General features: G+C 36.6%; 1 protein-coding gene and 1 pseudogene across 8 annotated transcripts in view; one reads left to right on the top strand and one right to left on the bottom strand.

The window, feature by feature from the left end:
• Window positions 1-12,796, top strand: part of KCNT2 (potassium sodium-activated channel subfamily T member 2) — a 144,411-nt gene extending 131,615 nt beyond the window's left edge. For 7 of the 8 annotated variants that reach the window (XM_075097210.1, XM_075097207.1, XM_075097205.1 and 4 more), the window contains 3 exons: window positions 3,809-4,109; window positions 7,438-7,522; window positions 11,218-12,796. In XM_075097210.1, the coding sequence (XP_074953311.1) occupies window positions 3,809-4,109; window positions 7,438-7,522; window positions 11,218-11,329 (498 nt within the window). In that variant the 3' untranslated portion in view covers window positions 11,330-12,796. Of the gene's footprint in view, window positions 1-775; window positions 887-3,808; window positions 4,110-7,437; window positions 7,523-11,217 lie in introns of those variants that run through there. The other variant, XR_012661174.1, reaches the window with a different exon arrangement.
• A 10,042-nt stretch (window positions 12,797-22,838) lies between these two features.
• LOC142058389 (beta-1,3-galactosyltransferase 2-like) lies at window positions 22,839-23,857 on the bottom strand (annotated as a pseudogene).
• Window positions 23,858-24,616: the final 759 nt, after the last annotated feature.

The raw sequence follows: 24,616 nt of genomic DNA, 5'->3' as shown, positions 1-24,616 counted from the left end.
GGGAAGACGAAATAAGCATGACGTCATATGGTATGGAATATACCTTAGGTCAGTTGGGGTCAGCTGTCCCAGCTGTGTCCCCCTCCCAGCCGCTTGTGCACCCCCAGCCTCCTTGCTGGTGGGTTGGGGTGAGAGGCAGAAAAGGCCTTGACTGTATGTAAGCACTGCTCAACAGTAATGAAACCATCCCTGTATTGTGTTATCAATACTGTTTTCAGCACAAATCCGAAACATAGCCTCATACAAGCTACTGTGAAGAAAATTAACTATATCCTACTCAAGAACAGTACACTGGGTTAAACCCTGGAAGTAACAGGACATGGAACTATGCAATGGATCATCCTTGAGTAAATAAAGCTTAAAGCAACATTGTTCTGGTAAAAAAAAACCAGCTTGTTAAAAATCTGAAAGCCGTGACTTTCAAAGAAGCCCGATGGAACATGGTCCCTATTGGGCCTGTCGCTATTCAATTCTGAAGGTAACAGATCATCTTTACAGTCTGGTGGAAGCCTTGATCCTAAACTCCTTAAATGCTAATGGACAAAAATCCCCAAGTTTATCATAAAAGGAATATGTGGCAGTACTTAAGACAGGTTCAGACAGCTGTTGGAGCAGAAAAGCATTCCTAGAGCAATTAAGGGCTATTAGTGTACAGAAGAGGAAAGTTATTTTACCATAAAACTTGCAGTTAGGTAAAAATAAGGCATTGCTTCAGAATAGACTAGATGAATCTGTGCATTAAAACTGTTTTGCATTTTACACACTTGTCTCCCAGGGAGCATCAAGGGAAGGGAACAAAGATCCAAGAAACTAACCGATGCTTGATGTTGCAGTGCTGTTACCACCACACTCACAGCCACCCTGACCATCTCAAATATGAGCCCTGGTGCGTTTGTTACTACGTTCCCATTCCTGCCACGTGTTGGCCACCCTGAGCTAATGTTGAAATAAGGGTGTGAAAACATCCTATTAGAGCACCTTATCTGAATGGAAGAACCCCTGTGGATCACAGATGTCCAGCAGCACAAGTGAGCAATCACACTTATCTGGGCACACAACCTAATACTCACGATGGGAACCTGCTTTTTAGGAGAGGAAAAAAAAAAAAGAGAAAAGAAAGGTTTAAAGACAAATGTTTCTTCACTTTGTGTGACATACAGATTTTTTTTTCCCCCAGTAAAAGTAGCAGTGCTGACTTAATATGCATGTTAGTATTTTCCACAGATTTCACCATGTTTCTATCTTAAGGAATCTGAAATAAAAACCACCACACTTCATAAAACTTAAGGTGATCAATTACTACTATGTAGTAGTAGTGACACAATATCATCAGTTATGCTTCTCATACAGCAGTTTTACAAGCTATGCAAAAAAGCAATCAAATGAAAAGAAATTAATGCAACCAAACCTCAAATAAATTAGATAGTTATGAAAGTACTTAAAGAGAGTTTGAGACCAATTAAAGTAGAGGGAAGCACACAGAAGTACTCTGCGTTGGACTTTTATCTTCTATGTATTAAACAGCTGCTACTGACAGGGTTGCTTTTGTGCTGCCTTTGAAAGAGGGTTCGGGTTTCTTTGATTTTGCTTTGTCTTTGAACAGTTTAATTTTTTCCTCCTGCATACAGGGAAGGGCCATTCTGCACACCTTTCTCAACAGGCACCATAAAAACTAAATATTTACTTAAGTGACTATTCATCACCTTCATTTATTGTTTCAACTCACCTATCCCAGTGTTTCAAAAGTTCAAGCTAAGGATTTCAAGATTCACAGAATCAAAGGACTTGTTCTTTTACTTGGCCTGTCCTGATTAATCTCTGGCTCAAAAAACGTGCCTTACCCTCCTGTAGCAATTAGGATGATTAGTCTCTGCCTTTCTAATACTATTGCCATCAAGAGTTGGACAAGGAAAGCTACTAATTTGGTTTGTGTCAGATTTGTTCACACCAAATAGACCCTTCCTATCCGTAAGTAGCACCTTATCATATGGAAGGTACTTTGCTTACCTTAATCCACACAGTAAAATACATGCAAAACCAAAATGTGAATTTAAAAAAACAAACATCATCAAATGGCATTCTTTTACACAGGGATTCAGGGTTCTCATGTTATTATGCAAAATAACATCAGCTGATGAGTCAATAATGAAATTTCAAAAATTATATAATTAAAAAAAACAAAAACAGAAAAAACCCAACCTTTCTATTGCAGACTAAGCTGGAGATCCTCGATAAATTAGTGTGTCTTTGCACAAGGCTTATTGCAAGATCCTAGTCAAGAATATTAAAAATGTGATTTTACTTGAAGTGCTACAACACAAGCATATTTAATGTTCCTTTTAATTATTGGTTTTGATTGTTTTGTTGTTTGGATTTTGTTTTACACAGATAAAAGCTAGTCTGTGCAAAAAGGAAATAAATACTATGTTTCTCACACTATCAGTCTTACTCTCATCAAATATTATTTTATGGACTCCAGGAACCTTACAGATTCTGTGTGGGAAAGGGTGCTGAGCATCTTAAAGAAAGCTTATATTGAACATCGACGAGGTCAACAGAATCTTGCTTTCAGATTTTATATTAATGGGAAAAGGCCTTTAGAAGCTCAGTAGCTCTTCAGTTAAATTTGGTTGTTTTTTTTTTTCACTGATCACTTCCAGCATATTGTGAACTCTTTCTGTTCTTGCAGAGTCATACAAACTGAACCAGCTCCACTAAGCCATCTTTGTTTCATACTTATTTTATTTATTTGAAGCACTCAAACTGAAATCAGTCACTAGTAACTTGGTAATATGACTGCACTGATACCAGCAAGGGCTTCACTATTTCACTGTCAATAAAATACATGTTTCAAAGATCACAACAATAACTCAGGATTATAAAGAAGTAGTCTTGAAACTAGAAGCTGAAAGTATCAGTTAAACATAAAACAGGCATTAAAACAATTTTGAAGTTATCTTTTGAAATGTTTCCTCTTATATTACCTATGATTTCTTTATGTTAGAACTGTATATGTTGTCCATCCACTTGAATTATTTCCGTACTGCTGTATGCATATACTATTGGTCATATGTGGGCAGCATGAAGAAAACACAGCAGCAGAGGGCCAGATTTTGGCCCTTAAGTCTTTTTTGGCCCCTTTTTTTTACTAGGCAAGTGAAAGAGCAACAACTCTATGCTTTAAGGTAGGAATTAATTGCCTCGTTTGCGAGAGGTGCCCTGAATCACACTGAAGGCTACTGCATACATCCCTATTTTCAGACACGGAGGCATTCCGGATATTATGTGCTGGAAGGTCAAATATACCTGGAAATGTGACACACAGGTAATAGGCACGTTCCATCTGTGCTCCTAAGACAGTACTCAAAACAGTGCAGGTAAAGTTGAACTATTACTTAATGAATCCACAATATATGTCTAAAGAACAGTTACAGAACTTGAATTCCTGAAAATATGCAGACTTGGAAGAAAGTCAAGTCATTCAGAACAGTTCCTAGATTCAGAAAAGGCAGTATGAGAAGGCTAGAGGTGTTCTCAGAATCAAAATGGAATCAGTCACTAAATAACATTAAACTACTTTTGCAATTGAGAAATTTATTTATATCATATATGAGCTTTTTACATAAAAAGCTCAAAGTCTAGTAAAGGGCACCAAATTCAGGAACACTTGCTAAGTACAAACAGCTGAACCCCCTCAGCTCCATTGCAACCAAAACATGTTCAAACTGCACTGTTGAAAAAAAGAGAGAACATCTTAATCTGCTTCTGTTTCTTAAAGCCCTCAATCTCTTGTCATTTTCCTTTCAAGTCTCAAATCTCTATCAGTGTGGAAGAATGGGAAGACACTAAAGACACCAAAGAACAGATTAGTTATCGTAGTAATCATCGTAACTCAACATCTAGCGATCAGTCTGATCATCCCTTGTTACGACGAAAAAGCATGCAGTGGGCCCGACGGCTGAGCCGAAGAGTACCAAGACACTCTGGTAAAACAGCTGAGAAGATAAACCAGCAGCGAATGAACCTTTACAGGAGGTCAGAAAGGCAGGAGCTTGCTGAACTTGTGAAAAACAGAATGAAGCATCTGGGCCTTTCTCCAGCAGGATATGGTATGATCGCTGTAATGCTTAAAGTTCATCTTGCATAATAGTAATGTTCTTATTAAGTTATTTTTAAGAACTGAGGGTGCCATAAACAAAATATTACATTTATGATAATGGTCTGGTTTTGGTATTTTGGGTTTTTTTTGGGGGTGGGTGGTGTTTTGTGGTTGGTTTTTTTTTCTTTTTAACTGAGGGAAAATTGCTGGAGCATCTTCAATCGGTTCTATTATCACCCATTGCTATTTTCAGATGGAAAGTTCAGAAGGCAACATGTCAGTCACATTTATATTTAGCACACGATGGTGTGTGCAGAACATATAAACATTCCTGTCTGAACAACTGCATCATATTTCCACTAACTTGTTGAAATGTAGATGAAGAGAGAACGGTTGTGAAGTTCACTCATATGTCAAGGTGGAGACTTGTTAATGTGAAGGATATTGGCATTAATTTTAAAAATTGTGGGGAAAATGTAAAGGATCATGTCAAAGTAATTTTTATGAAGCATGTTTCACGAGGTTTAGGTGCCATTTTTATCCATCAATTCCTCCTCCAGCAAGGAAGATGCTGGGTTTTGTTTGTTTTGTTTTTTTTTTAAAAAAAAACAACAAACAAAACAAAGAAAAAAGCTATCGACAAGATCTCTGTAGCACCTTTTTTAATATGTGCATCACAGCTGCCTGTGTTGCCTTCCTATGGTCTTGGCTCTGTAATATGTTGTTCGGAAACCCCCAGAACTACGAGTTCTAGTTTTCCTAGACAAACCAAGAATTTCTACATCCCAACATATTTGTCTGCATAGTAGGTCCATTATTGAGTTTAGTGCTTTCTACTCCAGGAGCACCAACAGTCAGGTTCCCATACTCAGTTTTCATTTGAAGAATCTAAAACGTACTGTTTTGTGTGTTAGTTTTAATTTTTTCAACACAATTCTTTTCAAGTTTTACTTATCCATAAAATATCCATGAATTGAAGGTAAATGTGGTATTTCCTTCAGAATGAATATTTTTCATTGTCCATTTTAACTACACACATTCTGAAAGCTAGGTCAAAACATCTTAGGATGCCAGCAGGAATGTATTACCCAACAGCAGTTCTTATTGTTGCTATTGATACAAAAATCAACCTAATTCTGAGAGAAGGCTGTTGCAGAATACATGGCTATTTTGCTCAATCTTTACAAATTAGATATGTGAATACAAGCTCTTTATCCCACACTCCAACTGGATAAATACTATTCCTACTTTTCTGTGGATACTATATGACTCAGCAGGAAGATTCAGGACTAAATATTTTCCACGAGTGACACAGGCCACAATAACATTTGATCAACATCAAAGAAGTTTTGTTAGTTTGATTCATATTTGTACTAGTAATAAAAAAAACTTCATTGTATTCCTGCTTTTCTTTCAAAATCCTGGTTAAAATCCAACAGTAAGTGTTCATTTAAATTTTGGGAAGATTATATACTATCAAGATTTTGGTGTTCTGCAGATAAGTCAGTGCTTCACCTGATTACATATATCTGCCCTGATCCTGATTTATAAATTTTCATTATCACTTCCCTATTTTCTTACAGATGCGCCTCATTATAAAGAAAGCTACTTTTATAGCCCCAGAGGCACCCACATTCTGGGGAGAAAAAAAGGAGACAAACCCCAAAACAAAACCGAAAAACTCAAAAAGCCACAAAGCAGTTTTACACGCGGTCAGATGCAAACCTGGGTTGTCACCTTCCCACTGCCATCTCTTCAACTTCCCTCACATTCAGAAAGAGATTTCATAAGCCTTTCTCTCCTTTTCAGAGCTAGCTCACTCCCCACTCATCCCTCTACTTATTAATATGGAATAGAATCAGTCTGGCCAGTTAGCTCCCTGTAGAAGTTAAACATACCCCTTAGTACCATCTCTCTGCATGTGCGGGGGAAAAGAAAAGTAGGGGAAAAAAAAAACAACAACAAACACCAAACCAAAAACCACTAAAACAAAAAAGCAAACAGGAAAGAAAGTAAATCACAACTGCTTATATATTTCCATGTATGGGGATTATGTCTAAAGTCAATTTCACATCTTCAGTGTCTTTTTTACATGGATAACCTAATAAACTCTAAGACCTCCAAATTTAAATTTTATTAACTGAATTCATGTAAGCCAATTGAGACACGCAGTTTTGACTATGCAGAGGTGTTATGATGTTAGTATGGTGGTACAGGTGCTTGTCTAACTAGTTACAACACTGCATCAGTTTCACCTTACAGAAATACGCTGTACTGTAAAACACCATTTTAGCTGTATACTTGCATCAATACTAAGAGTCTACGTGAGCGTATCTGATTGTTTTCTAGACAGAGTACTTATAGTACATATAAGTGATAGAAAAATTAGAAAAATTTTTGTAGAAAAATTACACATACTAGAAAGTACCCAATACAGTAATTTTCAACCTACAGACTATATATAAAGAATACTTTGTTAACAAAAGATTTAGGAATTGCATTAGAACTAGAGTGGGGTTTTTCTGTTCCAAATCATCTTACCTAAAATGCTGGGGAGAAATTAACACAGAAGAAATGCCTCTCCTTTTTAGTCCTATCAAATTAAAAGTAGTCTCACTTCAATGACCCAAGAAGTGTACCAAGAGAAAGCTATGCGAAAGGTCCTGCAACGACAGGTAGCAATGACAAAAACGTAGCAAGACTTGACTAGGCAAAAATCTTAAAGATTTTCTGCCAACCTTCATTTGCACATACCGTCAGAAAACTAGTTAAAAATGCAAGAAGCAAATACCAATTTCCATTGATACAGCATTCACATTTCAACCCACCGGCACAGGTGATAAAAGAAAAATGCTTACTAGATAAATAGGGAAAGGGAAAAAATGTTTATATTGACCTAATTTGGAAATGGATGAGAAGGCCGTACACCTGCATTTAACCTCGTTTATCACTTGAACTCGATGTCAACTGGGGATAAAAGTATCTACTTCCCACACACTAACATAAGCTGCACGACAGATTGGTAAACTAGTCTAAAACTGGGTTGCATTCAGAATTGCTATGACCAGAAACATGCAAAAGAACATTTTTAGAACATTCAGAAAGAAAACAGGATATTTTGAGAGCTGATAACTCAAAAGACGCTATGTCAGATAGTTCCAATTCAAGTACAGGTGAAAAGAAGTAGTTGAACATACTTGAAATCACTGACACCTGACTTTTTGACAGTTCTCTAAACCAAAGGTGATCTTTTGTCAACTTAGTTCCTCAGAAATCATACTTTTCACAATTTGTTTATAAATATAATTAATTTGGTATGGGGTTTTTTTGTCTTCTAGATGAAATGAATGATCATCAGAACACCCTTTCTTACATCCTCATCAATCCTTCTCCAGATACAAGATTAGAGCTGAATGATATAGTGTAAGTAAAGCACATATACACAAAAAAGTAATCACAAGACATGCAAAATTTCTGTTTGCACTTTGTTGTATTATTTTCCTGCTGGAAAAGAACCCCAAACTTCCCCATGCACCTGCAAAAAATAGAAATATGGAGACTTCTGTTTAAATAGACACCTAGTTACATATATATGTATACATTTAAAATAGACATATAAATATATAATATCTATGTTACTAATGCTCTTACCTCCATATTCTCTCACCCTCCTCTTACTGTATTTTAAAAAAATATTCTAAGCAAGTCTGCTGGATAGCTTCATGGAATTAATATTGTTATTAAATTCTTGCTTATAGTTTAGCTACCCAGTCTTAATAGAAAGATCAACCCTACAAAATCAGTGTTTTTGAATCAGATTTTGTTACATGGGTTCAAAGGTCATTAAACAGCAGTCAACCCCTGAATATCATGTGGTATTCATGCTTAAATAAATTCATGTCCAAATACAAATGCAGGACCTTAACACAGGAATTTTTTTCACTTGCTTACCAGGAATTACATGGAAAAAATAGAGAAAAAGTGAACACAAATTTGAACTGTCAAAGTTTTGCAAGTCAGGAATTTCAGATAATTATCTGACACTGTCTCATACTGAAGTCCAATGCAATTCCTGTGTTAAGGTCCTGAGCCATTTCTGCCTCTAGCCTCTCCTGCCTCACTATACTAACACACCCCATCTACTCCACAGGAAAGAAACCATGTAGCCCAGTTGTACAAGGTCCTCCACATCAGCGCTGACCCACCTCACTGCTTACACACAAGGAAGAAAACTGAACTATTAGCCCTCCCGATACTAAAACAAAACCACCATAGTGCTTTGTAGCAGTGTAGTATGAAAAGCATAGCTTAATATTAACTGTATCAAACAGCAAAGACAATTATCATAAAATTTGTTGAAATTATTTGGACTACTATTTTGTTATGGAACTCCACAGAATGATCTGTACTAATATTTAACCTGTAAATTCACATACTGTTACCTAGTCTATCTAGGTGGACTAGGTATCTTGCATTCCATTGTTCATTCTTCGCAGAAACAAAGGTACTCAGCAATCCAATATTGCATAATTTTGCAGTGGTACTGAATTTGTAGTGTCCTACCTACACATATTTATTGGGTACATTAGGTAACACACAACCCTGAACCAGCACATGAGGAAATTTTCTCGGCTTTTAGAGATGGGTTGCACCCAGAGCAGCATTCACAGCTGTTGCTTTCTCAAAAAGCTTACTTTTAGTCTTTGCATTTGTTAGCTTTGCAAGCTAATGTTTAGTATCTTGACCTGATGGAGTGTAAAGGACAATGATCTCACTGTCTTTATTGAACAATTAAAACAAAAGCACTTACATTTCAAGGGGTATTCCCTATAAAAACATCAAATGCAGAGCTGCAGTTTCAGTTCCAAGAGTTGCAATTGGGAGTTCAAAATTTCAGCAATCTGCAGCAACATCCAGAGACCACACATAGGGATTGCTTAGCAGTACTGCTCCAGACATGCTTAAGACCACCGAGATTTGGCAGCTGTGACATCAGGACAGTTATAAACCCTCAAGGCTCTTGTCATATATTCAGGCTTCTTACAAATTTATCAAGGTTTATCACTATACCAGCCTAGTTCATTTTTTACTTAAGTGATGCTGTGATTGACTTACAACAGAATTATTTGCGATGTAGAACTTGTGAATTACATATTTCATGTACAAGCCTTTTCGTTTTTTTTTTTGGGGTGTGTGGTGGTTTGTTTTGTGGTTTTTTTTTTTTTAGAATAAACTGAGATATACAGAAACACCTGATTCCCCCCCGCCCCCAATCCAAAGAAACTTATTAAAACAAAACTAAAAAAAATCCCCCCAAAAAACCGCAAACCACCAAGCAAGAAAAGAAAGATTTTTTTCATGTGTATAAACATGCTTCATTTGGATTTGATGAACAGAATAGACCGGCCTCTTCCACTACTCCTCAGTTTCATTGACTGGACCAGCAAAACAAATAGGTTGTTCTGGAGTACACATAAATGTTAACTCCAGATGTTATAAATAGAGGGCAATAAGTCTGACTTTGTAAACAAATACATACCACAAGAACATGATCTAGATAGGAACAGTACAAGTAGATTTTTTTTTTTTTAATCCCGTATTTAGGTCAACTCTTTTTTTACACAAATATATTCAGGCTATTTGTACCAACAAACTGTGAGAGAGAGAAAATGCTACTATTCTATTTTAGCCCTGAGAGAAGGAGAAACTTTAACAAAGTAACAGAGGCAGGTGGTGTTTCCAAATCATAGAGATGAGGTGATTCTCTTGGGTATCCACCATAAAACCAATGTCCCACAGACTGAGAAGCCCGTGGTTTGAAGAGTCAGGAACATTCTGTTACTAGGTGAGGTGGAAACAGATACAGTTTTCAGATACTGTGTGAAAACACAGTTCTGTGGGAAATATGACAGTGATTGCTCATACACTTGCATATCATGTTAGTTCTTTTAATCAATATTTTCCATTTTATTTTGTTAAAGGAATTTTCAGGGTATTTTAAATCTGGGGCAAAACATACTCTTTAAACCGAATGGTAGAATTTCATAGCCTGTAAAACCAGAAACTTTCTTCAGAGCCACTGTAAAATGATACAGCAAATCTTTATAAGCACCTCACTTTTGTATTTGGATATTTAAGCATTTATGTGGGTAGACATATGGCACTAAGATTCCTGAGAATGAGATTCTTCTACATTTCGTTTTCCTGCATTTCATTTTATTTACTTTGAAAAAAAGCCAAAAAAACCCACACAAAAACACCCCACCAGTCAAATTGATGATTTGAATTAAAATTTCCAGTGGCTTGAACAGTACTGCTCATCTTTGGACAAGTTTGAGATACTGGGATTGAATCTAGTTGTCTGTCTTTTTAGGAGCATAGTGGTGCTGGAAAGCACTGATTGATAGTTCAGAATACTGAAATACTAGTTCTGCAGCAGCACAAAGCTGCTACTGCATCAGTCCCAAAAGCTATCTCAGATCAGATAGTTTAGATGGTTTGTCTCTCAAGACAGCTGAAAAAACAGTGCAGAATTTACATGTACAAATTAATGGGAAGCTCTTCCATCCTTATGATAAGAAAAGCATTATTTTAAGCATCTCAAACTTAGATTCAAACTCATAAGGCATTCTAAAACTTCTAAAGTTCTTGAGGAAAATAAGGGTCCATCCCTAGACTGCCAGCCTACACCAAGATTATGAACATCAGGCTTTTTATTTATTGAGCACAGTGACAAGAATTATCCATTGTTTTCTCAGAAAATTCTTTCAGAAATTACTCTGTGGACTGCCTGTCCCTTCTTTAAAGCACAAGTAAAGGAGTAACCTAAAGAAATACAGGGTTACTGACAAAGGAAGTGTCAGTCAAAATTAAGGTTTAGCCGTGCCTCATACATACAGGTGAGGTCAAGGCAGACAAAACATGAAAAGCTTTATTATTAGCCCCTAAAGTGAGCGGTGTTACCCAAGTGTCCAAGTTACCCAAGAGGAACTAGACTAAGCACCTTCAAAATAAGTGTCTAAGTCTTCCTCAGATCTTTTCAAGGCTACCACTGTGTACGCTTAATTTATCCTTGCCCCTACCAAGACTTTTTAATAAGTTATAATTTCTTTTTATAGATACTTGATCCGACCTGATCCATTGGCTTATGTTCCAAATACTGCACCCAGCCGAAAAGACAGCTTCTGCAATACAGTGGGACAAGACACAAGGGAGGAAACACAACTTTGATATGTAACTCATCACAAAAATAAGAGACAATTTTATATACGTTGTTTCCACTAACCATTTTGAAAAGCAAGTGGTACATTTTATTCAGATTTTGGAAACAAAATGACAGTGGGTAAGTGACCAAATTCAGAAGCGTGGTATCAGGCTTGTGGCCTGTTCAATATGGTAGTTGAACTTTGCCAGTTTAACAGAATTATGATACCTATTACTATTTAACCAACATGAACAAATTATTTTAGAAGTGATAGATTCCATCATGCGTTTTGCTTAGATGCTTCTAAGCATATTTATCAAAGTGACAGCATGTCAATGACTAAGCTTCTGACCTACATCAGTAAAGATTATCTGATGCCCATAGAGAGACCATGCATAATCTGTGGTAGAAAAATATGTTAATACCTGAAGGCATCAATGAGGCTTTGCATGTCAAGAATCCAGCCTTTGAAAGAATTTTCAGTCTCAGCCTATCACCCATTTATATTAGAACAGGCTAGTTCCAATTCCATTTTAGCCTGCAGGACTTGAGTGTTAGTTCTCTGGGTTTACACAGATAAGGTTGCAATGACACAGCCTTGTCACACCATAGAGGTCAAGAGCTGAGGCATATCTACTGAAAGATTAGCTCAGAGGAGCCCACTTGGAGGAAAGTCCCTATCATCTCACACAGGCAGCCCCCCACATTTGCAAAAACTGGGAAGATACTACCTGTGTGAAGCTGCAAACAGTAGTAGCTCAGGTGAAATATAATCCTTTTAACCTTAGAGATTTTGTCAACAGTAGCCTGAATAGATTGCAATACAAAAGTGAGAGCATCCCTCTAGAAAATTATTTATACAAGTCTTTCCCATTTCCATGAATATGCCAGAACTGCAACTCTCCAAAGTATGTACATGCCCAGCCATTCAGATTACCCAAATGTAGTACATTTTCATATGAAGTTATGTATCACACTGAAAATTAAGGAAATTCATGATCCATTCCATAAAGCAAGTGTAATACCACTTTATGTGAAAAGGCACCATGGATTTGAAGAGTCTGTTTTCACATTAAGTACAGAAGAAAGCATCTGCTAGTATATGAAACGTCTGAAGCTGCTACAGCATCTCTAGTCTACACATACAAGAATGCCACAATTGGTCAAGCTTTCTACAGAATTAAGAATGGCTGCACATGGTCTTCCAAAAAATCACATTCTTGCTGTGCTGTCTGTCACAAAGGGGGAAGAGCATGCTTAAGGTAAAAACCCTACTGTTACAATTGTCTATATAGAACTGGTACAAGGAATTTGGCAGGTAGTCTGGAGACAGCCTGACAGATGGAAAAACTGATTATTCTTTACATTCCCTTGATGTCCTACATGTACAAAAATTCAGTCAAAATTGTTTATATTCTCTTCTATATTATTTGTAGAAAAGCTACAATTTATTTCTGAAAAATAAAACAAGAAGTTGCCCAGTGAACAACTCATGGATGCGAGTATGCTTATCACCATTGTGAGGATGTTAAAGTCAAGTCACTTTCATATTAGGAATGACAGCATATCTGCTATTATTCTCTTCCCTTCCTTTTAATTCTTCCAAAACTTTAACTAATCTCTTCCATATTAAGTCAGACATCTGAAAACCACAATTATAAAAAAAAAAAATTCCACAGAGGTCTCGGAGTGGACTGAAGCCATCAGAAGATTAAGAATACCAATTTTAAAAGGAAAGAGGATAACCGGAAAGTAGGGTTTCTCAGCAGTTTTTTTTTTTATATTGACATATTAAAGTAGCATCATTATGCAGAATCACTGAAACCCTTCTGAACCGAGTGCATTATTGTTCAGTGTTTTTCCACACGCCCTAGTCATTTATCAAGTTATTCACAAGACAAAGTATTTCAAGTGTTCCCTCTGGGTACTATGGAAAAAAGAAACAATTGAAACAGCTGCAAGGCGCTGAAGTCTACAGGTTTTTAAAAAACAGTATATGGTACAGGATGTTGTTGAAGACCTGTCATCGCAGTTACCCAGAAGACACTGCATGTGCAGTAGGAATAACTTCCTATTTTTAATGCCTTCAGTGAGAAGACTGTATTCCAGTTAGATATTTTAAAAAGTTTCGTAAAAATATTCATTCCAAAATATTAGGAGGATCCTTTGTTTCATACTGAAGGCCTTTCTAACGGAGTCTTAAGTGACAGACAGGATTCCAGGAACATGCCTACCCTTGAGCTGGCAAGTTAGATACTCTGCCTGTGAACAGTGTGTGTGAATAACACTGAAAGCATTCTCTGTAGTACCCGCAACAGATTTAAGGACTCTACCACAAGGATCTATAGCTAGGACTTGATGCCTCATATTTAGCAGCCTATAAAGCAGTGGAAACAAGCAGTCAGGTGCCTCCTTTTTCCCACCCAATTCAGCAGAACTGCTGCTCAGCTAGAGTTGAATAGTAGCCCGTAATGTGGCCTGATATTTCTTCAGGCTTAGTGAATTTCTAATTGCTCATTAGCCCCAGAAGGTTTGCTAAAGCAAACACAGAGACACTTGCAGTCTCTAAAATGAATGAAAGGCAATCTTTCTGAACCAAATACTTTGAAATCTACTGGAAGACAAGCAAAGTAATAAAAACTAATGACACCTTCTTATGAAGCAGAAGTTCTAATAACCCGTGAATAATATACCACAAAGTTTCGCTATTCAAAACGTAATGCCTTTCACGTTGAAAGCAGCACAGCTTTGTTTCCTCTAGCATATCTTCACAGACAGACCCCATTCTAGTGGGATTTAGACCTTTCAAAAACCGTACTAAGCACCTCTACATTAACACTGAATGAGACAGTATGCACAATCCTTCGGTGGCCAGGGTGGCAATTCTTTAATGGTCACGCTACGGGAAATCTTATGTTCACATGCTTTCTTCTCATCATTATTATCAGAAACGTAATACAAGTCTAGGTGGACTGCAGACCAGACTGAGGAACAGTAACCTCTATGCTTGGTGCTGGAGAAGGGATGATGGAGTTCTAGAATCAGCAGATCCAAATGACTGTTGCACAGAGAAGTTTTGTCTGGTCATAGTTCACTCTGAGAAAGTTAGAGCTATGATCACTGACATAAGCAGGAGATGTAATCCTAGACCAGTTGTCAAAGGTCAGATGGCCATACTACCTATATTTGTTTCCCTCAGTCAAAAAAAAATTACTTGGATGATTTCAATCTGTGCTTAACTGTATGTATTTTTCCCTCCTGACTCACTTCTACCAATAACTCAGAGATGCCCATCTTCCCCAACACTACCTTAACACATACCAAGCAATTTGGTACCCAAAGTCACAATCCCAGTGAAGAAAGTGGTAGCAGAAAATAAATACTTCATTCTCACAGGGGAATTCTCCAGCAAAGTGAGTCCTACCTATGAAAACGTGTTACCTAGTCTGCAATAAAGTCACAAAAATTGTTTCAGTGGAATGCAGTGTTTCCTTAACTATTTCACTCTAATTCCAGAACATACATTAATTCACATACAAAGTAGAAAGCATACAGGTTGAGTTTTTAACACCTGCAGTAGAATGAGTCAATAAGGTTTTCATGACATTTTGACTTGGAAAAGAACAGTTATTTCCCAGCATATATACTTCCCCTCCTACAAACAGCTTCCTATTACAATTACTCTTCAACAACTTTAAATATTTATATATATATATATATTCCTGAATAGCTCTTACGCATCTTCGTTTACTAATGTGCCAATAAAATGCTGAAGAACAAATAGATTTCAGGCTTCAGCAATGGAGGAAAACTGAAATGACATCAAGTGCACCAGAAATAACACACAATTCTGTAGCTTCTAGGCAGCTAGGGCTGACAGCAACCATTCTGTAATTTTGGACCACTGATGCATGAGGTTTTGCTGCATTGAATTCCACTTGATATCTGAGGGAAATCAGTCACTACAATCTGGAAATTCATTAATGAAAATCAAGCAGCACAGTGTAGTGGCATCAAGTTGTACAAGGTTATAAAAAATACTTTTTCAAGGCTGTGATACAAATGTGGCATTATAAAATAATGCAATCTGCATAAAATGTTGTTGCATATTCTTGGATTTGTATTAGAAGCAGCCCACCCCACTTTGAAACAGACATACATTGAATAAATATCTGAAGAGCTGCACTTCAAATTTTCAGCCACTGTTCCCTGTACTTGATGCAGAATATACATTGAAGGGAGACAGGAGAAGAATTATTAGTTCATATTAAGTTACAAGAGATGACCAAGACTTTGCTTATGGTCATCTTCTGAAGTTAATCCAAAATACTAAAGATGATTGTTATATGCTTCATTATTGCCCACAGTACTAATGCAAGAATGCCGTCAGTAATGGTAATTCAACACAAGCATAAACTATCATGGCCTCTTAAAAAAGCAAATACTTCTGCTTCATAAAGTTGAAAACAAGCATTTGAAGTTTCTATGGACTTAAGTTTCCTATTTGTTCTATAAAATCTGGACTGTATACTGTTACGAATATTTGCAACTAGCCCATGGCAACTGAGGAGAGAGGCTGAAACACAAAGTACAGAATTAAAAGAGTAAACTCTTATTCATGTGCATAAGGTGTCCCAGCCAAATTGGGGCACCCCGAATGGGGTTCAGCATAAGGCTGCTATATAAAGCATTCAGGTACAACGTGATTTGACTAATCACTAACACCCACACTACCAATTACTAACCGTAATAAAATTTCTCTAGATCATTTCCTATTTCTTTTGTCCTTTCGCCAGTATGGGCTGGCTGATGAACAACAGCCAGTTTCTTTAGCAATTGTATAGCTTTTAATGGTCCAGTATTACTCCCACTAAAAGTTATAAACCCTCATTGCTTCTGTAACTCTCCAGTGGTGTGGCAGACTCCAAATGCAAACAGAGAATTGGTGTACTTGTCTTTTCTTTGGAATATTCTTGAGGTGGTGTTTGTTTTGGTTTTTTGTTTGGTTTTTTTTCTTTGGGGGGGGGGGGGGGGGGGGGGGAGGGGGGGAAGTGGGCAGGGTTTGTTTGGGGTTTTTTTGTTTATCTTTTTAGCTTCACAGGTTATTACCAGACAATCATTATGCGGGGTTCCTTCCCCAGGTAAAGGTAGTACAGCTGCAAGGTTCAGCTTATTACATTGCTTGACATAAAGTTCAGGTGTCAGCTATACAAGATTCCATGGCTACTGACAAATCATCAACATATTGTGTCAAAGACAGATCAATTTTTTAAACATACAGTCCTGTAAAACTTTCACAAAGTCTTTATTTCCAGGGCAAGGCTGTCCTTTAGTTTTACTTAAGTATGAACAATACCAAAGCCTCCAGTAAAATTCCACTACCTCATTACATTGCAGAATATAATGTGAACTAATATACAAGAAAGTTTATACAATTTCATACTAGAAAGACTAATATAATGGTTAGGGAAGGGTGTTTTTGTAACGATACCTTTTAGCACTATAAAAAAAGTTTCTCTCAACTTGTGTCTCCTCAGATAAAGAGGTAATGGCCAAGATACTTCTTCTCACTTGCTTCCTCCTCACCTCCCCACCCAAACTGACTCAAAGCTTGCTTTAAATTTCTCCAATGAAAACTTGAAAATTGTCACCCTCTCTGTATTTATCAAAAAGAAGAACTTTCTCCTGAGTGACTCTTCCTTGCCTAACTCAAAGAAAATACGATGAAAGGAATAAGGAAGTGCTTCAAGAAGGTTCTTGTCTATCAGGAACTTTTATGACCACTTGGGTGGATTCTACACAAGGCAGAGCAGCATAGCCCAAGACCTTTCACACCACATGAATGCTATCGGTTTTAAAACATGGCGTGGTTTAACACATTTTCTCAACAACACTACATAAGGAATGTCAAGCATGTGATATCTACAGCAGCTTCTTCAAGTTTCACATTTTATCTATAGCATATTCAATGGCTGTATGAACTCAGAGTCTATTTTGAACATCAACTAGGAATGAACACAGAATCGAAGTTGCAGCAAAACTCTCAGCAATCAGTAAAATGTGGGGGACAGGGAGGTTGGCCAGTCCTCAGAAAGCTTTACTAAAGATTAGGCAATCTAAGGAACAGTCATAATCATAAGCCAGAATGATGGCTGAAGTGCAAAGAAATAACTTTGATTTTTGCATGTTTTCATATAAATATTACAGAAAGTAGAAATTAATTCCAAAGCAAGAAACTTAATGGAGGAAATGAGGTAGAACATGCCATTGATTTTAGTCCTAGTTATTCCACTATCAAAAATCAGTACAACTATAATTTCTGTACACAGCTAGTACAAGAATCTACAGGCAGGTATAACTCATCCAGACCAATCAGTTAGGTCAAAGTATTTAAATTAATTTTTGCAATTGTTCTTATCTATGAGAGTGTTCCATGGTTGCAGTTCAGCTGGTCTGATACACCTCTCAAGACTAGTTGCTGCCACTACATCAGCTGGCACATTTACAAGCTTCCTGTCCTGTTTGGGGATAGTGAGACAGGAAATGTGTTTTTAGTGCTCCAGGTTTTTTCCACCCAGATGGAAAATTCAATGCCAATGAAGGGATTTTTCCTGGAATATGATTGAACTATGGAATGGTTTACTGCAACAGCTTTCCCCAATGCCAGTTTTAATTGCTCAGTTTTTGGGCACACTGTTGGTCTCTAGATAGATGCTTTAATTGAGAACACATTGTTTATGCCTCAGTATCTATATTAGACTGCCTGTATGAAGCATCCAAATATGTTATTCATAGGTGCTTTTTACACTTAGACCATTGACAATGACTGGATAGAATAAACATTAGAAGTTGTCTTATATTTAAAGTACACCCACATCCCGCTATGCTAGTCAGAAATTTAAAGTTACCTTTCTAAATTCATATTGGAGCAAACTACTGTCTGACAAAGCAAGGCCAATTTCAGCAAAACCAAACTTACTAAGTAGGATTGTTTTAAAGCACATAAGTTCTGTTTGTGTCAACAGTTGGTTAAGCAGAGATCAAAGCAGCACTGCTAAGGAACTTGAGGTTTCTCACACTGGCTACACACACACGATCACTGCAATTTGAACAATGCAAAACTGCTGGAAAACTACATTCCACCTGCATTTAGACATGAGTCTCATATGAAGTATTTCCCGTCCCTGCCCAGCTATTTGTCTTATGGCCTGTTCTCCATCCACACATGCAGGATAAGGCTTTGTATTCGAAGGTCTAGAGAGAGTGGTAGTGTTAGAATAAAAACAAGGCATCAGCATATGTCTGTAAGCTACAAACATCTGTTAAATATATACACATATATAGATATGTGTATACACATATATAAATTACAAAAAGGCAAAAAAGCAAGCAAAAAAGCTAGCAAAAAAGCTCAACATAGTTACAGCAAAATAATGGAATGGAGAACCTTTTTGGAAGATGTAAGCAAGTGCAAAAGCTTATCCATAGAAGAATGTTGAGGCCTCAGAAACTACAAGCCACCAGATAGGTCTAGTACGTACCGACAAACAGGTGGCAGCTGAATCAGGAAAGCATTGCAGGACATCAGTCCTTTTGAAGAAAAATCTTATGCTGTACACCTGAGTAAGATGCCAGTTCTATCTCAAGAGCATTGTCACAGAAGCACTTTGAGCAATGCTTACAAATTACTTAGGCCTTGCTCCAGTCACAATGCCCTACTCCCAAGGACAGGGGCACTATTCTAAAACAAAAGACATAAAATATCCAGAACATTTAACTGCTTACAGCCTGGTCCTTTATCAATCTCTGGACCTGTCCCTCAAATTCAGATCAGGTGCTAAGTATTCCCATTAATAGGCTACTTAATTTTTTCTGTGCAGATGACCTGGCTAGTACAGCCTAGCTGCAGCAAATGCAGAGAAGCTTCACACGCCAGTAGACAAACAGAAGATAGCCAGAGGAAACTACACCTTTTTTTTTTTTATTTAACTTGGCAGAGCAGGGATGATGTTAATTACTTTGATTGTAACAGGGTTATTTCTGCAGGGAAGTCCTTAGATCACTATATGGAACTTCCTCATTACCAGCTTTAAAAAAATAAAAAAAGACTAAAGGTACAAATGATGACTAGAAAAATACACAGATGTTTTATTTACCTTCCCTCTTGTTACAGATTTGGCTTTTTTAAAATGTTTATCAGCAACAATTTTATATATAATCCACAACTTCTACCCCTAGTGTATCATTTCACTGTTGCCATCTGAAGGGCTGCTCTTTGCACAGCAACCATCACATTATGGTAGAGGCAATAAACATTTTCTAAAGGCATTTAAGGAATTTGTCAATTTACATAAAATGAGTTCAATACAGCTGAAGACCAATCAACTATGATAAGCTAATTATAAGCTTTTGTTATTAAATGGAACCAGTGACCAATCAATTCAAATAATCCGTGGGCCTTTAAGGCATTCAGCATACTGGACAACTGCTACACTTTTTCTGTGCTCTTGCAGTGTTTCTGGCATATAAAATACTACTCTGCATTAAATATTGTGTATCTTGAAGCAGCGTTGGTTTTCAGGCTGACATCTTCAAATAATTTATTCACATGTCTAGAAGGGAAAGGAATATAGTGCAACATAAGAACAGCTCCCTGGTCATCTGAAAATATTATGCAAGTATTTGGAAAACAACTCCAATTATGAGTGCAAATCAATATAATATCTGAGGCAAGAGATTACTTTTTAATTGGATTGTACTTGTATTTTTTTTCTTCTATACTTGGAATGAATACATCTATTAAAAAAACAAAGCTACACTAAATAGAGGATGGCCAAAGGGAATATCTCTATACACTGAGCTACACAAATGGTTGTTTTAAATCAGATAAAACTTAGCCTAAAATTTTATACTCTTCTACAATGGCTTCTAAAGTACAGACATCCCCAATATAAAGATCAAGACACCAAATCTAAAATATAACTTCTCTTAGCTCTGTGTACTGACAAGCAAAATTGTAAACAACATTCCAGCAACCATAAAGGCAATAACAAAATCCAATCATTTGTTACCTTCTTCAGAAACAGCTTTACATTTTTCTGGACAGAAAACATGCTACACTTTTACCAGCCAACAGCAGAACTGGAAGACAGTAATATTCTTGGGTTTATATTTCCTGAAATTATTCTTACCTGATGCAGATAAGTTATTTTTCTAATATCTTTCCACCCCCACCAGTAAGAGCACTTCTGACATAACTAAGACTTTCTTGAAAAAAAGGATAGTTTTGAAGGAGAGAGGACTACACAGCTCAACCCTCTCCCCAGAGACCACAACCCCTGCCGTGACTGTTTGTAAATGACCCCAATCAGAAGACTCACCTGTGTCTGCAGCCAGCCTTAAAGAACCAGCATCATGTCTTACACAGGGCATATTGATTTCATTTGCAAAATAAAATTTAAAGATTTCCCCAAAACACAGCAATATAAACAGGAATTTCAAGTGCTTTTGTACTATGACTAATGTAGGATCAAATCTCACTTTTTTAAGAGTCTTTATTGTTCCGGGAACAGATAAAAATGTTTTGAAAGAGCTTAGGACATATTGCAGAAACAAAGCAGTATTTAACGGCTTTTTCTCTCTTTCTAGTGCCAGATACACATCCCTGTTTGTTAGAACCCACATTATTCTAACTGCATAGTCATAATAAACATACCAACTTGGCACAGTAAACTTATCTAAGTCAGCAGTCTTTCTTCACCTTAATTGGAAAATGTGCGTGAGCAAGTATAGTCAGCTCCAGTAGGCAGCACCCTGAAGCAACAGCTTTCTCAGTAAGAGTTATTATTACTGGAGTGTGTCTTGGTTCTTGTCCAAATGCCATCACTCAGAATCTCAGCATGCTTTAGATAAGTTCCTGTAATCATATCATGTCATACAATCATAGGGTTAGAGGATACTACTATTTGAGAGGAATCTCATGAGGTCTCCCAGTCCCCATGCCTGTACTCAAAACAGGGGTAGCCGTGAGTTCAGACCAGGATGCTCTGGGCTTCCTCTAGTTGTAGAGGTGAAAAGTACAATATAGTCCTTACCTATATCCCAGGGCAGATAAGCTAAGCTGTTGCTGGCACAGTAATGTAACATAACCTTGAATTAGAAGATGGTATAAAGAGTTCTAGCTTCTTCAAGTTTTCATTGTTGGTTATTTTAATTAAGACTCTGGTAATTCATGTTTTTCTCCTTTGGACTCTCTCTAAATGGTTCAAGTCTTTGGACTCAGTGGACAACACATAGAAATAACCTGCTTACCAAGAGGGAAGAACGGAAACTCAGTCCATAAATTGATTTCTATAGGTAAAGTTTCTAAAGGAAGAGTATTCTGGATTTTTTTCTGAGCAACTGCAGAAAAGGGTTATCTTCTCCACAGAAGACACACAATTCAGTTATGTTTATTAAACATCGTAATGTATGCTTATAAAATGACAGCATGTATTGTATTCTCACTTTCTCACTTCAGCTCTGGCTGAAATATTTGGTATTTATGTGACTGACATTTGGATTCCCACGTGCATCTGATAAGCTTCCTGCAAAGCTACTGGCACTTTTTTCTAGCTATTCAATTAATCTAGCCAGTTTGCCCACTCAGTAATTACTGCAAAGGTCTCTTAATTCTTATTGGGAGCAGCAGATAATTTATGTTCTTGGTTGGAGGGAAATCTGGAAAGTAATTTATTTACATAGACATTTTGACTGAAACGTTTAGCTTGCAAGGTTATTAAGCACCTTCTTATTTTTTCCTTAGCTATGAGGATATTTTGTACATGGCTGAATACCCTAAAATGGAATTTAATACATTCCTGTCAAAACACTCTCTCAGAATTTAATTTTCCTCTTGTCTATTATATTTCCATAATAACAACTAAGTGGTATCTTGTGTGCGAGATGTTCTTTTTATATACAGCTACAGAGAGTAATAGCAGCTGCATGCACTAATAGAGATCTGGCAAATCCTAATATTAGATTTTCTGAAAAAAAAAAGCACTTTCCATCCATATTTCGATCAGTAATTCAACAGCATAGGATATCATGTATGCTTTCTTCTTCAGTCACATTGAAATGCCATCTGGGAAAATGTATTGGTATGTGGGCTAACTACAACCAAGCAATATAAAATTAACACATTAATTTATGATTACTTGTTAATGAAAAATTAAGTTTCATTGTATCTTCATTGCTTTTTCTTCAGTATATTTGATATGATCTCTTGCCATATTTTAAAACAGCGTAAGAATTAATTAGTGCCTCATCCAAAACAAAGTAAGGTACCAAGCAGTATTCAGTCAACAGAGAAAGCCTGCTTTATGGAAGAAAAATTATTTGAATGCAAGCTAACACAAAAACTATACCCTTGATTAAGGATGTCCCTGAACCTTGAAAGTTATCACTATGTGGGTGCTCTATTTCTAACAAAACATCTGCGGTTTTGTCCACTGTCAAAGAAAGAAAGGACTCAATGCTATGGGTCTTTCTGTTCTACCTGACAGGTGGTTCTTCTTTTGCAGTGTTTGCCAACAGAGTATGTACAGACAAGGAGATGTTAAACAGTGAGTGACTAGGTGGAGGTACTATCTGTATTCCTTTCACATTAAGACAGAGCCATACATAAAATTTATACATTTGGAAGATATTTATCACTACAGAAACATTGATGAGTTTTGAAGCCAGGTCTCCAGAAAAGATGCAGCCAGTTCCTGAACAAAAAGAAGGGTATTTGTCACCAGGGTATTCTTCTTCTGATATGTCCCATTTGCTTTATTCCAAATAGGTATGCCCTTTCATAAGGCAGCCTGTGAAATAATTAACACCACTGTCTGCCTTCATAACAAAGCTTGCACCACCGCAATAAGAGGCAACCCACTTCATACCCATCAAAGTTTTAAGGGTTAAGTTATGGTAAGTGTCGAGGAAGTCCTGTTGAATAATATCATGCTATTGCTCACTTTCTCTCAGTAGGACCTCATTTGGACCCTTGCTGTCAACGCCCAGCATAAACAACCGAACAACCTCAACACCTGGAACCACAGATTCATTTTCCCAAGTTTTTCTGATGGAACTTCTGTGCTGAATGTCAGCAGCTGTAGTTGCTATTAACAATATCAAGAAAGTTGTTTTATCTTTACACTTCTCTTTTTCATTAATAATGAATTTAAATGACCCTCTTGAAGTGGATTTGGTTTTATTCCCAAACTTCTGATTTTCAGCTGGTAGTTCTCCATTTTCTTTCCATAAGAATTGTTTGAATTTTGAAATAATGTTTTTATGTAAAATATTTTCACTTCCCATCTGAAGATTATCATACCTTTTGGGTAAAAGTATGTTGTCTTCGTTGTCGCCATTGTTTTGAACATTACTTCAGTTAGAACAGCAAGGTGATCTGAATTCAGAAAATAGGAAATCAAATATATTGCTGTAAAAGAGACAGAGGCAAGCAGGAAAACATTTCTCTTGGTGCAGTCCCAAGGAGAGGGGAAGAATCCACTACAGTAGGTCATGTTGGCAGCTTTGAGAGGACACACAAAAAGCTATTTTTTAATTGGAGAGATATTTTGTCAGAAGAACAGTTAATTTATAATTGTTTTCCTCTGTGACACAGAAGATAAAAGCAATCTGCAAGCTTCTAATTCTTTAGGATTCATTTTTTTATTATTATTATTAATGAAAAGTATCCCATTATTTTATCTTAGAAAAAAATTTCATAATTTTTGTGGAAGAAAAAATAGTTTAAAAATTTCATTATTTCATTTTCAGGCTTTTCTTCCTAAGAGAAATACAGTATGATAAATACAGTAAGAAATTAAATAAATACAGTATTATAAATAATATTTTTCTCAGAACAGACCTTATTCAGATACATAATTAGTTATTGGAATATATGTTAAATATAAATGTTAATGTAATACAATACTACAATAAATCTTTTAGTGTCTTTTTATATATATGCAAAATACCTGTCAATCTTTCAATACGTTTGTCTTCAATACTAATATCAGGGTATTGAACACATAAGAAGTATGGTAGAATGTAGAATATATATTCTATTTCAATTACATACATTTATTAAAACAGACTAAAAAGATACACTTTTAAAATAAAGACTGTAACTGCTATTCCAATTGCTAATACACTCCCTTCTAGAAAAAAGATAGCTTAACTTCATGTAAGCTTTACAAAATATTATTGTGTAATTGAATAATCCAAAGCTAATGAAAGATTATGACTGATTATGGATTCACAGTCTTGGAGACCTGTGT

Source organism: Phalacrocorax aristotelis, chromosome 6 (genome assembly GCF_949628215.1).
Source record: "Phalacrocorax aristotelis chromosome 6, bGulAri2.1, whole genome shotgun sequence".
Classification (NCBI taxonomy): Eukaryota; Metazoa; Chordata; class Aves; order Suliformes; family Phalacrocoracidae; genus Phalacrocorax; species Phalacrocorax aristotelis.
The sequence above is the reverse complement of the archived record's forward strand: the minus strand, read 5'-3'. Positions and strand labels throughout refer to the sequence as shown.